Genomic DNA, 21,454 nt, shown 5'->3' with positions numbered 1-21,454 from the left:
TATCCCTAATTTAGGCTTTCTGCCTCTTAAATAAACTAAACCGTAGCTAATTTTAGAAATATCACTGAAAACCTATTCTTATCTCATTTCATGGGCAAGAACAGTAAAAGCTCAGAGCTCCAAACGTGTGTTTAACTAAGCAGGAGCCAGCCCTGCTCTCAATGGGAAAACCACATAGCCCATGGCCCTGCTGCGGGACAGGAACACCTGTACCACACCAGTTTGTGCTGGGGAGGGGGGGGTTACATTCCCAGTATCCCACTGTACGCAGTAAATCTACACCTGGTAAGCATCGGGAATTAGGGTTTTCATTCATTCTTAAATGCAAACCTGCATGCCTCTTGGGTTTTATTTGCATGAGCAAACCTTTGTGGGAAAGGCAGATGTAAAGCGGCATCTCCATCGGTCTGTTTTCCTTTCCGCTCCATGGGTTTCCTCCTCGGAGCAGCGATGCAAAACACAGGACTTGCCCAGGGCTCTCGGGCTGCTGTGCAAGCAGGTCGGAGTGGCAGGGAGAGGTCCAGGACAGCTCCTCCAGAGCCATCGGCTCCGGCTGCACCACCTCCACCAAAGCTGACTGGCGTTCCGTGCTCGCTCTGCCTCAGCAAAATCATTACCAAAGTGAAAGGCACCAGTGAATCAAGTCCAGAGATCACAAATGACTTGTCAGAAGTCACGCACCAAATCATCTGTAGATGTCCTGGTGGGACACGACAGGTCTGGCTAGCAATACCTGGCTCCTAGCCCCTGGAGAGCTGTCTTACCTGGTCCGTTCTCATTTTCTCCCCATTTTGGGGTGCTGTCAGTCCTTTTTCTCTTTCTGGATTTATCTGGGACAAATCCTAACATTCCACCACCAAGGCGAAGTCATTTTGGGTTTAAAGGCAACCATGGGCGAAACCGGGCATGTAGGGAGCAGCTTGAGATGCTCGAGGCGAGGAGGCTGGCGGTAGACGGCAGCGTGTGTGTGTGTGTGTGTTTTCCTTACAGCTCTTTTGAACAGGTTCCCCTCTCTCTGCTCCAACACGCAGAAGTACTCCCAGTTGCCTTCACAAAAAAGCGCCTTTTACAAAGATGTTGGGCTCCGATGGCCTCGCCGTGCGTAACCAGGAGTAGCTGCAAGAGGAGATCGAATTTTTCTTTTTTACATTTTCCTGTGTTTGTTGCATCCCCAGTGCTGCCTCAGCTCCCTCTGGTCCTTCTCCGAGCACTGGCGCTGGGACCGAGGGGGATTTCAGCCCGAGGGCTCACTGGTGACCATGTCATGTTTTCAAAGGCATTGCCCTCAGCATGGCTCTCCCTGCTTGAGAGCCCCGGTTAGGAAAGCCCAAGCGTGGCTTTCAGAGTGAATGTGCAGGATGTGAAAGTCCAGATTTAGACCCTGTGGTAGCACAAGGCAGAAAACAAGAGCGGTGCATTGGGTAACACGCTTGTAGCATTCATCCTGGAATAAAAGATACTGGAAATGAATGAAAAAAAGTTCTTCTGAATTTCGAAAACTTCGTGTTGATTTGGGCTGGTTTCCACCTACCCGTGCAATCGTCTCCAGCTGTTGTTGCTGCTTGGTTTATGGATTTTTCTTGCAGATCGCTGTAGTGTTTATTTAAGTAGGCAAGGGCATTTTCTGCCTTGCCCTTGAGAGGCACTGGGGACTTTTAGTAATTCCCAGCCTATCTTGCAATGACGGGACTGCAAAGGGCACCAGCCCTTGTTGCTCACGGAGCCCGACAACTTCTGAGCCCTCGCCCTCCTTGTGTCTTGCAGTCCAACAAAGTTCCCGTCGTGCAGCCATCCCACGGAGTCCACCCGCTCACCCCGCTCATCCCTTACAGCAACGACCATTTCAGCCACGGCTCCCACTCGCCTCACTTGCCCGCCGACATCAACCAGAAACAAGGTAATGGCACCGCTGGGGATCTGCGTGGTGGGAGGGGGACAGTGCTGGAGACCACTGAGATCAGGGTCTCAAATCAATGGCAAAAGTCAAGAACTTTGGTCAACTGGGCCATCGCTTAGCAGTAGGCGTTTATTTAGCTTATGGGCAATGCTTTGTAATCCTGGTCAAGAGGAGTTTGATATCAAAAGTGCCAACCCCGCTGATCAAGTATGCTCAATTCTCTGTGCAAGCTGTCCTGTAGCTTGAGACCAGACCAGAGCCTGCAAGGTGATGCGTAAGAGTCAACCAGAAAATGGAAAGTAATCTTTCCTTTGACTCATACCCAGACTGTTGTCAGGTTGTCATTTTGAGAAAATAAATGCTTGAAACAGGAAATATTTTGACTAAATAGGATCGGTGTCTGATAGCTAACTGGATTGTTATATGTGTGTGTCCATAGCCACATGGTACGTGGTTGTCACACGGTTTGGCTCTTTGGGTTCCTGTGTGAGTCCAGGACACGTCAATTAGCTCGTGAGGCTACAGAGGAAAGTACAGTAGGTAGAGGTTAAACCCTGAACTGTAAAATTCAGGTCTGTACACAGGAATTCACCCCAGCCCATCATTCTTCATGGATTACTGGCAAGCTGAGTATAAAATCAAACTTTCGTCAACTTTACGTTAGTGCAACAGAATCTTTCAACGTCTGTTCAGATTACCCAGGTTTTTACACAAACCCGGTCTTGATTTCACGTGAAAGAAAGCAAATTCACAATTTTGTGTCAAACTACATTCAGGAAGGGATTCAGGGTCCATCACAGCCCAGAAACCAGTGCAAAAACAGAGGCACAAAACCAGCTGTTTGATTTGGGCAAAGGCCTTCATCCAAGAGTGATCCAAACTGTCCCGGAGACATTGGCTTCACCAAGTTAACATCATTGCTAAAATGATGGGATATTGAGGATGCTCTTGGCGGGAGGATGTGCTGAATTATCCCTGGTCTGAACCCAGAGGCCACGTTCTGGACTCATCAGGGATGCTGATGGAGAGGATTTAGGTCCTGTGTAAAAGACTCCCAGGCACATCCTGGTTTTCTTCCAGCCAGCACATGGCTCGTCAGCCATCAGAGCATAATAAACTCAGCAGAAAAATGTGAAGAGTTAACAAAATAAACCTATTAAAAGCTCAGCTAATAGCAGATTTCCGACTCTCGAGAGGAAGCGTGCAGATTTCTAAGTCTCCTGGGACGGTGACCCAACACACCTTCCTTCACGCTGCCTTTGCAGATGCTTTGCAGAGCACAAAAGCCCCTTCCCATGAGCTGCCTCCAGGGACGCGCTGTTAGCCTGGAAAGCCTTAAGCAATACAGGAGCAGCTCACCCAAGGGATGAGCTGGTTATATCCCTCCATGGAGGCTACGATTAGCACAAGCATTCATCTCTGCAGTGGGTCAGTAATTCTGGGAAGCTGTCCTCTGGCCGCACACCCACCTGCACCCTCAGTGCAGGCACTTTCCAGTCTACCCCTTCCCAATTAGCCTGTACATTTACATCGGAGGCAGGGGGAGTCTGTCCATCCCACAGACCCCTCAGGTCCTATTTATGGAGAGGTTCAGACGGTTGTCTTCAGCTGCGACCTGCCTCAGTGGTGCAGCTGTGATCAACTTTGCATCCCCCATCCCTATGCTGCTGGGGCAAGGGTTCCCTTCCCTGTTCATTCTGGATGTGTCCCATCTCTATTTTCATCACTGAAATATCTCCCATTATCACCTAGTGTAAGCGCTTGAGAGTCACCGTCGCACTCATTCTCACAGCATCCCTTTAAAGTATTTCACAGTAGCCCAAGGACACGCAGACAAGGAAGTACAAGCAGGATCTTCTGAGTCAGTGGCTGGTGCCCCAACCACTGGGCCAGCAAGAATAACTGGTGCTCTGGCTTACGCAACTCGTATTGTTGGAGGTCCGAATCCTGGCAGCTGCCTAACGCAGATGCTGGTTTTGTTTGACCTTCAGCGGGCTGCTGCATCCCATTTGAGCACAGCTGTAGGTAAATTCTCATACTAAGTTATATATTCCTTTCAGCTCAGTCATATATTTATTTTAGCTAACTCCTAATAAGATCTTTAGAATCTGTTGGTGTCATTCCTAATTAATAATTTATTTTTAATAACACTTAGAAGAATAATCCAGACTTCTGTGTTTGCAAACTGCTTGCACCTAATCACCAATTTATTCAATGTATTTATTGCCCAGGACAGCTGCTGGACAATCTCTGTACACGATTTTTTGTCTGAGGTTCGTTAGCAGTCAGCATCACACGATGCTGCGGCAGAGCTCAGCCCCAGCTCCCCTCCAGTTTTCCATGCCGGGGGTCAGCTAGAGGCTGCTTTTGCCAGCAGTACTGTGGTTGTCTAAGTCCCACCCGCAGCCCCAGGCTCCGCGGGCTGTTTCCAAGTCCAGATAGAAATGGATAGATGCTGTGGCTGTCTCCTCTGGCCATTCCACTCTTGCCAGCAGCTTTGAAGAGCACGTAGGGATTCCCCGTGCAAAGGGTGAATTCCCAGCTGGCACCATACCCACCTCTGCCATTCCTTGGCACCCAGCGAGCCCGCGAAACAATTGCTTTGAACGGGGACTCAAATTGTTTAAAATCGAGATAGCAGAGATGCCTGCTCGAGCATCCCCGCTGGCCGCTCATGGGGGGTCCTGGGGATGACTGATGAGAAGGGCGTGTAGGAAAGGCTTTGACCATCAATTGTGTATCTGAACAGGCTCTCTGGGAAGGGCAGAGGGATTCCCAGAGTCCGTCAAATCCTTACCAAAGCAAGTTGCTGCTTGGCCTCAGGGTGGCACAGAGCAGGGATGATGCTTGTGCAGGAGCAAGCTGCCTTCCCCACCCCGTTCCATGAGTGTTTGTGATTCTGCAGCAACGAGGACGACCCACCACATCCCCAGAGAGAGAACCAGAGCAATAAAAAGGGCAATAATAATAATATCCTGCCACTTGCAGACAGCTATTTCACATACATTCCCTGCTGCCCACAAGTGCCCGTAGATGGAGCAGCCAGGGGGTCGGGAGCGGTCCGGGTCAGCCGGGGAACGCGGTGCTGGGTCTAACTCATCTCCTTCTCCCTTCTCCCAGGGGTGCACCGTCCTTCCCAGACCTCAGACATCCCCGGTTTCTACCCCCTCCCTCCCGGTGGAGTCGGACAGATCACGCCGTCGATGGGATGGTGAGTGTGGAGGGCTCAGCCCCGCGCAGCCCCCGGCCCACCAGCCGCTCTGTACGGGGGGACGGTTTATTGAACAAACCGCGCGCAGCCGTTCTCCATAACCTCCGTGGTGCTTTCGTCCTGGCTTCATCCCTCCTGTGTGCTGTGGGATGAGGAGGAGGATTTAGCTCTGTTTTAGAGATGGGGAGCAGATCTGCGGAGAGGCTGAAGACTTTGTCCTGGCTGGGGCATTCCTGGAGCGGAGTTACAACCTGCCCCATTCAAAACTGTCTCCTGCCTTGCATCTAGCTGCCTCTGCAGATTAGGAAACCCAGGGAGAGCTTCCTACCTGCCTCTTCTAATCACAAGAAAAGCCTTTCTTTTTGAGTAGGAGGTAATTTTCTCCCTCGCTGGGGCTTTTGGCACAAACAGTGCTTTCCCCGAGTGTGCCGCCAGCGTGGCGTAATCTAATGGGATGCTCCATCCACCGGGCCATGGTGCTTCTCGGGGTCTGACACACAGGGAAAAAATACACTGTGGTAGAGACCTTGCCCAGCAAACAACCCCGGTACCCGCAGCCTGGCTACAGCACAGCCGGCTCGGTGGCACCCACGTCCCCCGGGGGGACAGGGAAGGAGGGACTGCGAGCTGGAGCACTCCCAAAATGTCCCTCCTGCATGGGCCAGCGCTGAGCAGCATCCCACAAAGCAGAGCCTGTTGGGCAACCTGCCCCAGGGACACAAGTTAAAAATACACCGGTATGTGCTCCGTGGTCATTGCCACTGGCTTTTGTCACTGTGATTGTAAGCACGCCGAGGGAGCAGGTCTGGCGGGTGGTGCCGTGTGGGCATCGTCACTCTTCAGATTAATTTTTAATCCCCGTGGGTGATGCAGGGACCTTGCAGAGGCTTGCGGGGAGGCTGATGGCTGCAGGCAGCGGGTTGGGGCGGCCGGGACGGGCAGAGAGTGCAGGGAGGGTGATGGTGGGGGCAGGCAGCCAGATCCTCCCTGGTGCCGGCTGATAAAACCCCAGCAAAGCCCGGCAGAGACCGCCAGGTACAAGAATATATTGCAAAATGGGAGAGGTGAAGCGTATTAAAACACAAAGTAAAATGTTAGCTTTTTGTTTTGTTTTGTTTATGAATTTCACGTTCCAGATACTTAACCACAAGGAAACAGAGGCTGAGGCCTTTGATACCAAGTTTGGCTTCAAAGAGATTACATTTTGCCTTCTGTGCTAAATCTGCTACTCTTGGGTGATGATTTAACTCCTCATATGATGTGATTCATCCTCATGAAAAACAAGTACTGGGGTGACTGTGCTATAACATGAAAGAGAGAGTTGGGGGTGAGAAAGGAGCCTGTTTGCCAAATGCAAGGTCCACTCTTGGGGTGGGATGCTGTGAAGGGCAGCCCTGGGTGTGCGGAGGGAAAGAAGTCTGGTTTGCGCAGACGGTTTGTCGGTCGGTTGGTGGCAGAGGGAGTTTGCGTTGCTGAGAGCTGCTCCAGCATCTGCGGGGTTTGGCATCCTCAAGCAACCTCGTCAGACGCGTCCATTAGTGACTAATAGAGCAGATATGGGAAAGGATATGGTAAAGCCGACGGAGCAGCGAGCAGCACCTCGAAGCGCGTGTGTCTGTAATGGAGCCTTTGCTCATCCTTTTGCCCTCCCAAAATTTACGGGAAGAGTCCCAAAACCACTCCCGAAGTGCCCAGTCCTCAGCCGAGGCTCAGCACATCAGCGCGGGTGGGTGCAGAAGCACCGAAGCCCGGCAGGTTCCTGGCAGCATCGACCCCGGTGCAGGAGGCAGCGGGCAGCAGGGACCGTGTGCCGGGAACGGTGGTGCCAGGGATGCTTGTGCCGATGCCGCCGAGCCGGTGCAGCCACGCGCGGGAAGCGGCTTCGCGAGCCGGCAGGCAGGAGCTGGGCAGAAACGGACTTTGTTCTCACCGAGCACTTTGGGAGGAGGAGCTGCAATCACTCTCTTTGTAATTAGCTGGGATGACAGTCGGATAAAAGCCTCCAAGAGTCCAGTCGAGTGAGTTTTGCTCACGGGAGCCTGGCAGCAAACATCAGCCGGGAGCCTGCAAACCGTGTCGCTCACCTGCTCCATGGCCGTCCCATGCCTTTTTTTCCAAGCCGCCTTCCCATCACTGGGCGACAGAGGCTGTAATCATGCATTCCCAACCATCAGGGACTGATTTTGCAATTGCATTAATTTGCACGTCAGAATCACTTTGAATGAAGCTGCGAGCGCCCGGCTCCTTTTCTATCCCAATATCTCAGCCTCTGCAGTAACGCATGTCGCTTCTGGATTAGCTCCGAGTGTTTTCTCGGCCCTGGGGCAGCCGCCTTCAACTTCAAAGGTTGTTTCGGTTTCCCGATGTGCGGTAGCACTTGGCTGTTTGTTGGTGTGTTTATACCCGCCGACATCTAAGGGGTGGGAGAGGGCTTCTGCCTGGCAGGGTGTAAACAGAGCCCCGCCGCCTCGGCTGCCTTTCCTACAGAGATCCTGCAGATTTCGGTCAAGCCGAGACACAGCAGCTCCCTGAGCGGCAGAAACAGAAACCTCCTTCCTCCCCAGCACGGCTCAAGGGCCTGACTGCCGCAGCACTGTCGTTATTCCTCTTCAGGGCAGAAACTGTCTTTAGCCCTGAAAAATCCCTGGCATCCAGGAGCTCAGTCCTTCACAGGGCACTACACTTAATGATAATGGGCTTTTTTTTTTTTTCTTTCTTTTTTTTCACTTATTAGAGCTGAAAATAGCCAGTGCTGGTCTTAGGCACAGCTCTGTGCAGCCTGGCCGGAGGAGCACGAGCATCGGCATGGGTTTACGCACCCCATCGTGCCCTCCTTGGGCACCTCGGTTTCTATGTGCAGTTTTAGGCTGGGATCATCTTTTGGTGGGTTTGCAGAACAAGCCAAGGTATTTTTGAGCTTTCTCCATATGAAAACGGGGGGGTTTCCCTTGCTGGGAACAATGAGGAACTTCCTGCATAGTTATTTTACTATCTCAAAAATAATTTTCAGCTCCAGGTCTGGTACATGCCTAGTCCCCAGTATGAAACAACTTTCAAAAGAAATGTAGAACCGAGCTTTTTGCTTGTTTAAAAATGATGGGCATCCTTAAAACGATGCGCTGGGGAAATCAGAGCATTTCTGAAGCACATACAAGGGCAGAGTAGGTGCTTTCTCTCCAGACACGGAGAGGTTCCCGTGCTTGGGCATCCTCCCAGTGCAGCTTGCAACCGTGCAGCCTCTTGTGCACCGCACAGACAGAGACTCTGACCAGGCTTTGTTTTTTTGGTCGAATTATGCTCTTTTAAGCAACTTCTTCTGTGCAATAGCAACGTCTCCTCGTTTTTCAGCACACCTCCGCATTTTGCGTTTTTAACAGGATAAACTCAGATCTGCGGTGTTGCTCAACACCGGAGATGGAGGCGGGGGGGGGGGTCAGAGTTGGATCCAACCTTTGCAGGGAGGCCCAGCTTCTCCCAAAATAAAAGTCCAAGTCCCGCACTGCCCCTTGAGCCCAGGGGCCACCCCGAGCATCCCACCAGGCAGAGCTCCTGGGTCGTCGGTGGTCTGAGTCCTCTTAGCAAAGGATATCTTTAGGACATACCACGTAGCTGTGGATACTTTATAGACTCTTTCTTCCCGATCCCAGGCAGAGCCAGTCTGTCTATCCGCTCCCGTCATGTGGATTTAGACAGCCGTATTCGTCAGCGCTTTCTGCTGGGGCTTCTTTCTCCAGGTGAGTATGAGCTGTGTGAGACAGGGCAGCAGCTCGGCTGGTCTCGCAGCTTGCAGTTTGTGCGGTAGGAGCTTGCAGCAGACCGCAGCCACCCAGGGACGGCCACACACCTTCCCCGGGGCAGCCGTGGGAAGAGAAGGCGCTTTTAGGCAGCGTCTGGTCCAAAGGGTGCTCAGGGAAATATCAAGCATCCCAGGAGGATGCCCAAGGATTGGGTTTTAATCAGCAGAAGTCAAAACAAAGCCAGAAACCCCTGCCTTCAGCTCAGCATTGGGAAAACGGGGTGAAATCCATCGCTCAGGATTTTGCTCCTTGTCTCTAACCCTAATCCCGAATATACCCCTGCCGCCACCACCGCTGGGTTTTGCTCTGCAGAGACTGATCTGTTTTACTTGGTCTCAGCCTTAAAAGCAGGACAGGCAGCGGGCAGCGGTTTGCTGTCCTCCCATCGGCACAAGTTAGTTTTCTGAGATGTAAGCGTAGCTTCTGCCTCCCCCATCCCGTCGTCGGGCAGCGCGGGGCTGGCATGGCCGCGGGCCGGACCCTGCACACGGGAAAGGGTCGGCAGGAGCCGGCCACATCGCTGCCCTGCTTCTCCCCACGAGGACCTGGCCCTGCGGCACGACCTGCCTTAAATACCAAGCGGGTTGAGCCACGTTAGCACAGCCCTGGACCATCCATAATGCAAGTTTATGGTCACCCAGGACCAAATTTTGCTCTCTGTAAATATACCCAGATCCCAGTGATGTCCCGGTGAGCAAAATACAACCCCTGTGGATGGAAATCACAGAGCCCAGCCCCTCCGGGCACGCCGGTGGGCGAAGCCCCCGTGGCTCCAGCGAGGACGCCTGTGCACGCTGCGTGTGCTCACGCACCAGCTTTCACTTCTGCTTCGTGTCGTCCCGAAAAGCCATTTGCGGAGGTTTCCCGTAGGAAAACCATGCAAACCCTTACCCACGCAAGCCCTCAGCCATGCAAAAAACCTCGGTCCGTGCAACCCTCCATCCGTGCAGCCCTCGATCCGTGCAAAGCCTTAGCCCCGCAGCAGAGGCGAGGGAGCGCTGCCAGCCCTCCTTGCTCGCCGAGGCATTGCTTTGCCCGGCCGCAAAGGCGAAGGCGAGAGAGGAGCTAACGGTTCCCCGCGGAGGCTCGGCAGCCTCCCCAAACCCGGCACAGGAGCTCCTGCGCGCAGGATTTTGGGGCGGACTTTGCAGCGCTGCTGCAGCCGAGAAAGTACACCTGGTCAGATAAGGATCAGACTGTGCTGGTGGATTAAATTAAACAGCTTTTCTTTTCGTGCCAGCATATCTAATGAACTGTTCATCTCCCATGGGCAATTCTGCCATCTCAAGCTGCAGTCATAAAGTGGCAAGCTTGGCAAAGCTGACTGCGCTGGCTTTACCCTCTAAAACTCTCGAGAGAGCTAATGAAGCCTGAAAGCTAGCGAGACCTCTCGTGATCTCAGTCCCGTGTTGGTGGAGCGCATTGCTTAGGCAAGGTGCACCTCCTAGAGTTGCAGTTTGGTTCATGTTCAGACTTAGGCTGTTTCTGTTAAAGGAAAGGTGCAGGGTGGTCTTAATCTCTCCCGTCCAAGCCCTGGCTCGAGTTTGTTGTTCCTTTCTGCGGTGCTAATAAGATACCGCAACAACAGAGATCCGAGTAGCTGAAACCACTGAAATCTCGGTCGGGCTGGCTCCCGCTGCAGGCTGGTTTGCTCGCACTGGCACCCGGACCCTTTCCACCCACGTGCCCGCGGCTCGGCCGGCCGTGCCCGCTGCCGGCGTGGCAGGGGTGATCCACGGGTGGTGGGCACCGCCTGCCCCATGCCAGCCTGCCAGCACCCACAGGTTTGCTTTCCGTGTCCTCCGCTTACCGTCTGCTTCTGCCACATCAGTGCCGTCTCGTCAGATGCGCCGCTCCAGCTTGCCTGAGCATCCCGAGCATCCCGAGCATCCCCGGCGCAGCCCTCCCGGCACGGCTCATCCGCTCTCTGTTGCAGGTTCACTCACCCGCTGATGCTGGGCTCCGGCATGCACACCACCGGCATCCCGCACCCCGCCATCGTGCCCCACTCCGGCAAGCAAGAGATGGAGCACTATGACCGAAACATGTAAGTTGGAAGCGCGGGCAGGGCTCCTCAAGAGCGTTAGTGCCTTAATGCCCATTTTTTCACTTACCGCTATTAATGCTTGCATGGGCGGGGGGGATGATGGATGAACACCGAGCTCTGCCTGCATCAGGCAACGGCGCGCATCCGCGGTGCAGATCTCGGGCCCGTCACCCGCTCGTGCCGTCGGTTGGGTTTGGTGTCGAGTCTTCTGCTGAGCTTGGTGCCACCAGGCAGCCAGGCTGGCGGGTGGCTCTGATGCTGACAGCTCCTCCTTTGCTCCCACCAAGGAAACCTCAACCAGAACCAAAGAGAGAGAAGGAAGCCAAGAAGCCCACTATCAAGAAGCCCCTGAACGCTTTCATGTTGTATATGAAAGAAATGCGGGCGAAAGTCATTGCCGAATGCACCCTGAAAGAGAGCGCCGCTATCAACCAGATCTTGGGAAGAAGGGTAAGAGTACTTGGGGCTCAGCACCATCGTCCCGGTGCAGCATCCCTGTCCTTGCAGCTGCTCTTAAGCATGTAACAAGCATATGCTTTCAAAACCAGGTTCTTTTATCCTTTAAATGCGCGGGGCCACGTCTCACCGCCGTGTTTCTCCTTGCAGTGGCACGCACTGTCCCGGGAGGAGCAGGCCAAGTACTACGAACTGGCTCGGAAGGAACGGCAGCTCCACATGCAGCTCTACCCCGGCTGGTCTGCCAGAGACAACTATGTGAGTGGCTGCAGCGACACGGACCCCCTCCCCATGGCATGGCCAGAAACGATCCGGGGGGGCTGACAACTGGTGTTTGCCAAACATCCCACCTGGTAATGCTGTTCCTGATGGCACGATAGCTCTAGAAATTCACATTTTAGGAGTATTTTGAACATCGTCTTGGCTCACTGCCTATCTATAGCTTGAATGTTATAGCTCCCCAGCTACCACAACCTTTTGTTTACTTATTGTAAGTTTACTTACTTTACTTATTGTCCAAGTACATACAAGTAGAAAGGAAGAGTAACTTTTAAATTATGGGGATGATCTTTGGAAATACAGTTTTTGGAAACCTGCTGCTTTGTGCATCTTGGGCAGCAGCTGAGACATCAGCCCAGTGGGACCAGAGCATGGGCCAGAGATACGGGAGGAAAAACTCGGGGTGGGATGGCCAGGGGGGCTGAACGGGCACCTGCAGCCTTTGCTTTGCGGTAGAGCTTCTTTTATTAGCTTTAAATCATGGGACTGGGGACTGCAGGCTCCGTAGCTCTGGGCATGTGATGCTGAGCCCGGGCACATGCTGCAGGTTTGGGGGGACTTGCCAAATTGCAGGCTGCTGACTCGGGTCTGTGGGTTTAAAGCTAGCGCAGGGTGTCTGCCTGAGCCATAATAATAATGGGAAATAATTTTTTAAAAGTCAAGATAGGAAAGCGTAAGCTGCTTTGTATGAGTTGTAGTGCAAACCTCGGTCTCGCAGGCTGTTCAGGTCCAGTTTAGGACTCTCCGTGGGGTTGCATCCCAAGCAGCAGCCCCATGTATTGCAGGGCATGTAAGCAGCGCTCACAGGATGACAGTCATGGAGTTTCTGTCTGTCCTTCAGGGATGTTGATCCCAGCTGGACCAATCATTATTAGAGGACCCCGATCAAATCAAGGACACCACGTTCAAAGGATTCAAATGCAATATGAGCAATTTGAGCAAATGCAGACAATAGCACTGCTCGCTCTGCGAGCTTGTGAGCTCAATCCAGCTCTTTGGTGAGCCTGTTTCCCAACCAAGGTTGCTGTTATGAAAAAAAACCAACCTTTCCAGATTGAAAAAAGGAAAAAAAAAATCCTCCAAACCAGGCGGTGGCTGCTGAGTGGAGCAGCTGAGCCATGCAGCAAATAGCAGTGGTTCTCAGCAATAAAAATTAACTAGTGCAGAGGGCCCTGAAACATGCTGAGGGTTGGGATCATGCATTCCCACAGCCAGAAGAGCTTTCCCTGTGTACAAGGGAGAGAAGGGAAGCTCCAGCCTTGACCTCCCCTGGTTTTGGCTGTATTGAGGTACGCTGCTGCAGCAATCGATGCCAAACCGATCCCGGAGGCATGAGCAGAGAAAAACCCATGCTTTGTTTTTTTTATAGAGAGCTGACTTGACTCTACATCTAAAATAGTGGCTCTTTCTGGAAGAACCTGCAGTAGACCAGCCACGCTGGCACGGCTGGGGCTCCTGGAGCCCCCCCAGCTCCCTGGGGAGTACCAGCAGCAGCTTCTGGGCTGGCCACAGGGACAAAGCTGCTTCGCAGCTCGTGGTGGTAGGGCCAGCACTTGGGAAGCCTCTGGGCTCCTTTATGGAACATTTAAAGTTTACTCTTAAAAAAAAATTCATTTCCTCCTAGCTATATTAATCACTTCAGCAGCACCGTGTTAAATGAGGTTGCATAGGTGTAGCAGTACCCCAGAAGCACGGGATACACTCTGGGTCTTTTCTAGTGGCTTTCTCTACTGTTTTGATCTTGCGTGCCTAACGAGCTCATTAGAGACCTGAAGCAAAGCACACGTAAGTCTTCACATGTCCATCCATCCACTTGAGGGCTCTGCCCTTTGATCTAAGGCTCCATTATTGCCCTCACAGCCACTTTCTTTCCCCTGGAAGCCACACAACAAGCACCCATCCAGCCCACCCTCACTCGAGCCCTCCTTCCAGAAAGCCCAAACTCTACCGAGGGCGAGAAAACACCCTTAAACAGACCGAAAACACCCCAAAACCCAGAAAAACCAGAGGGCAGAGATGATGCAGAAAAAGCAGAGGTTACGGGAAGCCCCCAGCCCACATTTTCCTGCAGCAGCACAGATATCCCTGCCTCCTTGCAAGCACAGACCAGGAGCTCAGCATCCATAGGCAGCTTTCCAGGATCAGTGGTGGATGCTGCCGCGGTCCGGAGCCGTCCTTAGAGAAACCGGGGCAGCACCAAAGCACCAAAGGTGCTGCCCCGGTTTCTCTAAGGACGGCTCCGGACCGCGGCAGCATCGGTGGGCCCACATCTGGAGGGCATCAACATCTGGAGGGCAGCAGCATCGCTGAGAGCAAGGCACCATCTTCCTCCAAGACCAAGCGCATCCTCCATGGAAATCTCAATCCCGTAGCATCCTTCGTCTTGACAAGGGCTGGTTCCTTGCTCCAGAAGGTAGAGCGGCTGGTGGGCTCCAAAGGTGCACGTTGGCTTTCCCAGCACCAGCAAGGAGCTGCTTTGGGTCTTGTGTTGTTGCAAGAGATGCTTTTCTCTCCGGAGGTTGAGGAGGAGGAGGAATGTAGGTCACTTCTGCGACACGTGATGCGGATATCGAGCAGGAAATACAGTTGCTGCCACACCGAAGAAAAAGCTTACCGCAGCTCAGAGCTTTCCACCTTCACTCAAACCACAAGAAGTCATATAAAAAGTCATGGGTCAAAGGCAGCCCTGTGTGATGCCTGCCCCACACAGGCCAGATTTGCTCCACTGCGCCGCTGTGCCCTCATTAATAAGCTCATTAGGAGATGAGGGAAGTTGTGTATTGTGAGTCACGGAGGCAGTTTGGGGATATAATCACATTTTCTTGTTAGTGAGGGAAGAAAACAGAATGAGATGGGTCCAGAGCTGTGAAAGCACTGAAATAGAGAGATAAGTATTATTTAAAAATACATTTCTGGGGATTTCCTAAAACTTACTTTCCTGTTTGAAATCAGGGATTCTTCTCCTGATAACCCATTACAGAGCAATTTCTGTTCGGGTATAAGGCACCACATTAAAGTACATATTGGAACCAGGGAAGGTGCTAAAATGGGCTACGTGCTTTTTAGAAACATAAAGAGGGAGGAGGAATAAGAATACACCAGGAGGATCAGCTGTTGGTCATACTGCCTCCACTGCATGGGGTGAAACTTGTTTAATTCTATTAATCTAGTTAAATCTATTAATTAAATTATCTATTAATTAATTAATTAAAGTAATAATGGGTGGGATTCCCAGGTGAAATGCATCAGGGTGGGCTGAGGAGTACTGGCAGGAGTTGGCAGAGGTGCTGAGCAGCGCAGGCAGAGACATGGGGTTTATTATAGCTGGTTTGTATCCGCTAATGATTTCTCTCGTGCAGACTGCAGCGTAAGTCAGGGTCTCAGCTGTGTTTGTAGCACGGCTGTGGACTCATAAAACAGAGCAGGGGAGTAATGTGGTGGGAGGAAGAATTAGTAGATGTGGGGGGTGGTAGCAGGGATGCGGCTGCTGTCTCCTCTGAGTTTCTGTTGCCTTTTCTATGTACGCATGGATCTCGTGCAGAGTAGTTTTGGGATGAGTCAAAGCGCCAGTGGTGCTGGATCTGGGGATACTGGAAAGGAGGGGTTATTCCTGAGAAAAGGTACTTGCCCAGAGCAAATTTGTGTAAAATGCGGCCATCAGCCTGTGTGCAAACATAAATCTGGGTGGTTGCTTTGAGAGTTCCTCCCAGGTTTCTTCTCAGGAGCATTGGGCTGGGCAGTTGGGGAAAGGAAAGGAATGCCCACGTAGATAAACCCGAGCAAGTCCCTTTGGGGTGATTCTCATTTCATCTCTCCCTGGAATGGGCAGAGCCGGCAGCACCGCGGCTGTTACAGCTGAGGACCTGGGCGGCAGCACCCTTCCCCGCCGACCCGATCCAGCCCCAAAAACCCTGCGCAGCACCCTCGGTCTCCTGGGAGCACAGACTAACGGCCTTTCCTTTGATTTCCTAGGGGAAAAAGAAGAGACGAACACGGGAAAAGCAGCAAGATTCCAACTCAGGTAAATGCGTGCGGCTCGGTGGCTGTCCCTTTGTTTCTGCTCAGAGGGGATGATCTGAAGCAGTTGTCATGTTTTATCATGTTTTCTTTCATTCTCCTGAGCTTAACTAGAGAATTACACATTTATTTTTTTTTAAGACGTGGTAAAACATTTCTCTGACTTTTTCATAGACGTATTTGAGTTAGAACATGGGTAGTGTGTGAAAACTGAAAAGATTAGATTTTTGGCAAGTGCGTAACTTCATATAAACTATCACTAAACTTAATTTCTTCAAAACATCCAGGGTGAATGTCCCCATCAGCCCTACAGATAACATTAATTAAAGAAAACTCTTCTCAAATGCATCAGTGTTGCTTGTGGGACTAAATGCAGTGACAGGATTGAAGATCACCCATGGGACTACCCCAAATTTGGTTTTTATTTCAAAGTAACCTAGAGTTCAAGCAAAGTCAAAGTAAAAGTATGTACCAGTTGCCTCCCTGCACCACACTGTTGATTAGAAAAGGCCCTTTTGACAGATTTCAGCTGGTGACACACATGTCCCTATCATCAAAGGCTATTCCTGTGCTGGTTTCTGAAGCATTGCTGCCATATCAGGAATAAATAATATCTGTACTGCTAAATACTCGTTATAAAACATCGAGAGATTGTCCTGGCCCACTATGGCATCATGTATACATAAAGTTCAACAACCTGTTTTTTCCAATATGTCCGATCTGTGATTGCCTGTAGACTTACAAAGAGCTTTTCCCGCTCTCCAGCTTAGCAGTTCATTACTGCTCATTGCTTTTATTTACTTTTGGATGAAATTAAGTCACCCAGTTCTCTCTCCCTCCAGAAATGCTCCCTAGGGAGGGTGCCAGGTCAGCCTGTTGCTCTCCTGGCCTTGTGCACCCACACAAAGACCTGCCACACCTGAGCTGGGGACCCCGAGGTGCACAGCTGGCTACATCTGGGCAGTCAGTTCTTGATTAGGACATTGGAGCCCAGCTCTGGTGTTATTGCCGTGGGTTACGCTTCCATGCAACCAGAGTCCTGCAGCCTACATAATGTATAAAGTTCAGATTCTCTCATTAATTTAATGAATCGCTGTTGGAGGACCCTTCGAATTGTCCATGAAAAGCAATTCCATGACTGTGCCTCAGTAATACCTTCAGTTTAGTTAACACTGTTGATCTCATTCAGTGTCTAGACTGATAAGGGAATATAAGCTTTTAGGCTTATATGTAGTGTATATATATATCCATATATATGTCTTGTCTGTGTGATACAAAAATGATCATTTCACCTGTTACGGATTGAAAACCAGCTGCTGGTTGTACACAAGAGGAGACACTGGTGGTGGCTGAAAGAGGGAGTGTGAACCCAGCACTGAAATGTGCTGTTCAAATCCCATTTACAGCACTAGAGAAAAAACACGACGTGCCTGAAAGCAAATAGGGCTTCACCTTCGTGAGTCCCGTAATTGTACAGTAAAACTGCAACATTTTAGGGAAGGCCATGGAGAACAGCTTTTCCATTAAAACTGGAAGGGGAATGGCGGGGGGCAGAGTAGAATAACCTGGGCCTGGGTCTCCTTGGTGCTAACTCTGCTTTCAGCCTGCTTCTGCAACTTTTCCTCCTCTTCTTTTCCGTGCGCAGTCTGAGCTCGCTGGCAGCCCCGTTTAGTTGCTGCTGGAAGGGCAGGGAGCAGGTAAGGATGCAGACACAGGAGGCAGGCAGCGCCTCTGAGATTTGGCAGCTTTTCCAAACTTAAGAAATTTTGAGAGCCGTGAATTTCCCCGTAATTGCCCATATTTGCCAGAGCTGAGGCCGTTTCCCAAACCTCCTTCTTCTCCAGCTGCCAGCAGTGATCACTGATATTTGCCTAACGATCACTTTTTTCCAGGAGAGGTGGTGCCAGCACCGTTCCAGTAAAAAAAAAAAAATGGGATTGTAGTCTGTTAGTCGTGTGTTAAAGTGGCTAAAATGATGTTGCCTCTTTTCTTCCTCCTGCTCCTCCTCCTCTTTGTGCCTCTGCCTTGCCCATTCTCCGCCACGCATGCTTCTGTGTTCAGATCCTGCCTCTCCTAAGAAATGCAGAGCTCGCTTTGGCCTCAACCAACAAACGGACTGGTGCGGCCCGTGCAGGTGTGTATCGGCATCTCCTCGCTGCTGGGGTGCTCCTGGGCGACCGGGTTCGGCTCCGTGCGTCCTCCCGCAGCCGTCCCAGCGCCGGCGGGGGCTGCTCCAGCCAGGCGGGGACGGGGTTTTCTCTGGGCATCGCCAGGAATTGCTGACCGAGCTGCAAGGGTCAGGCTGCACCCTGGGTTTCTTACCCCTCCAGGGCAATTTGGGTGTAATGCTGTATGCGTTCCTCAGCTGATGGACTTCCCTGGTCTAAAAAGCTTATTTCCAGGGTGGAGATCTCTGTGACCCTCATGTGGGGCTTTTTTCCTCCCTGTTGGAGACTTCCTATTGCATAAATAGCACCCTAGGGCCAGCAGTGACTAGTTAATGGGTTTCTTTTTCCTATTTATACTAGGGCTAACCGTGTATTTCAAGATCCAGCGCTTCTTGACCCTGAAATTTTGCAGTACCCACCACGGCTGGGGTGGGACAGCCTCAAGCAGCCAGACGGTTTGCATGCACCCTGTGCCTTGGGGCTTGTAGGGAGAGGACACGGTCAGGCGATAGTAAAGCTTAGTGTGTGAACCCAGTGCTGCCTGGCTCAGGGGGTCTGCAAATGCAGCCAGGCAGAAAAAAAACTCCTTGGGGGGCTTCTGGACCCGGGCAATGAAGCACAGAGAGCCTCCAGCCTGGACGGAGGTCTACGGTTCACAGCACGCTTTTATACCGATGCGTTGAGGACTCTAGCAAAAGCTGGAAGTAAAGTATTGCTTAACGTGCTTACTGCAGCTTAAAGTGACTAAAATCACTTCGTCTACCCAAAGCACAGCCCTGCAGAGTCCTGACGGTGCTTGGCCACTGATCTTGCTGGCACCCCGAGCTCAGGTCCCTGTGGCTGAGCCCAAGGTGGGCTCTGCTCCCCGCGGCCGCATCCTGCACCTCGGGGTGCTGCGCAACAGCAGACCTCCCTGCTCGGCTGTTACACACTGGGTAATGTCATCAAGTGGTATTTTTTAGCTGATTAAGAATCTGGACAGAGCTCCCTTAATGCCTCGTTAATACTTTACCTTGGATGTCCAGAGAGGGATTTTTGTGGACCCCCATCACTCGGGCAGCAATGCCACCGAGCCGAGAGCCCCGTACCGCGGCGCAGGGCATGGCTGCAGCTCTGCGGGCAGCTCCTCCAACTTCGCTCTGCCTTCGTTTGAACTCTCTTAATTCAGCTTCTCTGCACTGCTTCCCGATTAACACAGGCTGCTGAAGAGCTCGGAGACCTTGGCATGCTTTTATTTTTTAACCTTTGCCTCTCAAATCCTGGTTAGTCACAGCTGTTCTGCAATTCCCCGTACTAACGTGCTGCTGGCGGCTCAAGGGCTCCTGTCATTTGTGCTCTGGTCACCTGCGGAGAGCAACTTCCACCGGAGGATTTCCACTCCACAGGAGAGGTTAACTGGTTAAAACTGGGTGTTCCTGCCCGAGCTCTCACCCTCCTCCCCCTCACCCTGGGTAAACCACTCCAGGGTGCTGTAGTTCCTAAAGGGAGAGGGATAAATCCCTTTAGCTGTGTAATAGCCAGGTCAGCCGTGGGCTCACTAACCGGTTTGTTATCAGCAATGTGTAGTATCAGATCTGCTTTTTTTTTTTTTTTTTTTTTTTCCTCCCCTGTTACTTTAAGTCAAACCAGTGAATCGATGGATAGATTTGTATCCTCTTAAACAGGTCATTGAAACTCTCCATCCTGCAGCAACTGCAGAGATGTCTGTGGGAAACAGCTTCTCCTTGGGCTTGTCTGCTCTGGGAAATTACAGCCCGTGTAAAATAACCTCCGAGTTAAATACTCAGTTCAGCGGGGCTGTCGTGTTTCATATCGCATTAATTGGGTCACCGCGGCTAACGATGACACTGACAGCAGTAATAGCACTTCTCTTGTTCACATCCAGTGCAAAGTCATGTTTAATACTGGACTAGTTAATACATATTCTAACACTGTCTAGTTTTTCATTAGTAAGATCAAAGAAAGGTGTGTGCCCGCATTAGCGAGTTCTCCATTTGATCTGTTTTCCTCAAATGAGACAGCCGAGGCAGGGAGCCGGGCGGGAGGAAGATGTTCTTTTTAGCTGTTTTAGCTGTAAAATCATTAATACCGTCTCCAGCAGAGGAATTGTTCCCTCGCTACTATTAAGGTGACATCTTGAAAGCTCTTTTGTTTAAAACTACACTGAGACGCTCAAGGATCCATAGCAGGTGACATGAGGGATCTGTCACACGAAGAGAAGGAAAACCAGCTCAACACAGAGTATGTAAAGACAGTGTGAGACACTGCGAGGGACTAACTCTCTAACTAGGAGTGGTTAAAATAATGTGGGCGTATGAGATGACAACTGGAACTCAGGCTAAATATTCCTGGGTTTGATACTAAACAGCAGAATCGTGAATGGATGTGGAGAAATCGTGCCCAAATTCATTTACAGCCAGGATGATGCAAGACTTGTATTTTTGAGACCCCCAACTCGTAACATACGAACAAGTGGGGGACCTGAGTATCTTCTCCGGGGACGAAGGGAGGCTGGACCCTGCTCCCCAGGCGCTGCTGTCTTCGGGACCTTCCCGGTCCCAGTGGGCTTCTTGGTAGAAGAGCGGGGCTGGGGAGGAGAGTTGCTGCCGATAGGGGTACTTTTCTGGAAAAAACCCTTTCTGTGAGTAAATCTTTCCCCAGCTGATGAGCTCTATTTGTCACGCTCCACAGAAAGGAAGCGTGGAATCGAGTCTCTCACAGTTGCAGGTCCATTCAGGTCCTCCTTCTGCCTAACCTTTCTCTCCAGCATCTGTCCACGGTGCATTTTGTACTTGGCCCTCTGCTTCCTAAGGGAGAGATCGCAGCAAACATTTCCTGCCCAGAAAAGCCACAGGCTGAAGTGTCAGAGCTGGTTTTCCCTTAGTTTAGATAGCAGTTTAAAAGGTGATCTACCCTCCAAAGACCAGCAAGTCTTCTGAAGGGCTCAGGACTAGCCTAACATCCAAGGCGGGACCTCAGGCAGCCTCGGACCATGTCTTCCTCCAGCCGGTCCCAGGCCACTTTCTTCGTGAACCTCTGTTGAGCACTTTCAACTCAGCTCCGTCACTGAGTCATCGTTAGAGGTGGGAATGAACGGGAAGTAATTTGAGATGCAGAGAAGGCTGAGGTCGGAGGCTTTTGCTGCAGCAAGAAGAGCCAAGTAGATGGTCCTGTGCACAAGTCTAGGAAGGTGCTAGGAAATGGGCTCTTAAGACCTTAAGAGTTTGGGTTGACTTGCATTGCCTGAGGAGAAAAGCCAAAAACGGTGCGGAGGGCAGCGTCCTGGCAGCGCCTGACCTGGCACTCCCGGCCACAGCCGTGCCGCGCGCCCCGCTCCCTGTCCCAGCGGGCACAGCCGTCTGCCGGGCGCCTGCCGGCACCGTGGCCTCGTGCCGTGGCACATCAGCCAACCTGCCCCGTAACGCGACGCGCACACGCGTGTCCCGTGTGCTCTGCAAGGAGGTGGGTGCAGGCTTATGCACTGGGGGAATGTTCTAGTCTTGAACTCGGCGAGAGCATGTTCACCCCACTCAGCCTCCTAGAAGCAGAGAAGCGTGGCTGGTGAGAAATGACCTCCTTATT

At 51.7% G+C, this 21,454-nt stretch overlaps 1 protein-coding gene across 3 annotated transcripts in view; it reads left to right on the top strand.

Moving 5' to 3' along the window:
* The window catches only part of TCF7 (transcription factor 7), a 75,774-nt gene that overhangs the window by 48,794 nt on the left and 5,526 nt on the right, over positions 1-21,454 (top strand). The window contains exons 4-10 of one of the 3 annotated variants that reach the window (XM_049829891.1): positions 1,765-1,897; positions 5,018-5,108; positions 10,842-10,952; positions 11,240-11,402; positions 11,559-11,666; positions 15,660-15,708; positions 17,766-17,840. In XM_049829891.1, the coding sequence (XP_049685848.1) occupies positions 1,765-1,897; positions 5,018-5,108; positions 10,842-10,952; positions 11,240-11,402; positions 11,559-11,666; positions 15,660-15,708; positions 17,766-17,840 (730 nt within the window). The remainder of the gene's footprint in view (positions 1-1,764; positions 1,898-5,017; positions 5,109-10,841; positions 10,953-11,239; positions 11,403-11,558; positions 11,667-15,659; positions 15,709-17,765; positions 17,841-21,454) is intronic. The other 2 variants (XM_049829889.1, XM_049829890.1) reach the window with 2 other exon arrangements.

The sequence above is a fragment of the Accipiter gentilis genome, chromosome 26 (genome assembly GCF_929443795.1).
Source record: "Accipiter gentilis chromosome 26, bAccGen1.1, whole genome shotgun sequence".
NCBI classification, from domain to species: Eukaryota; Metazoa; Chordata; class Aves; order Accipitriformes; family Accipitridae; genus Astur; species Astur gentilis.
Note: the sequence above shows the minus strand (reverse complement) of the source record. Positions and strands in the feature narration are given on the sequence as shown.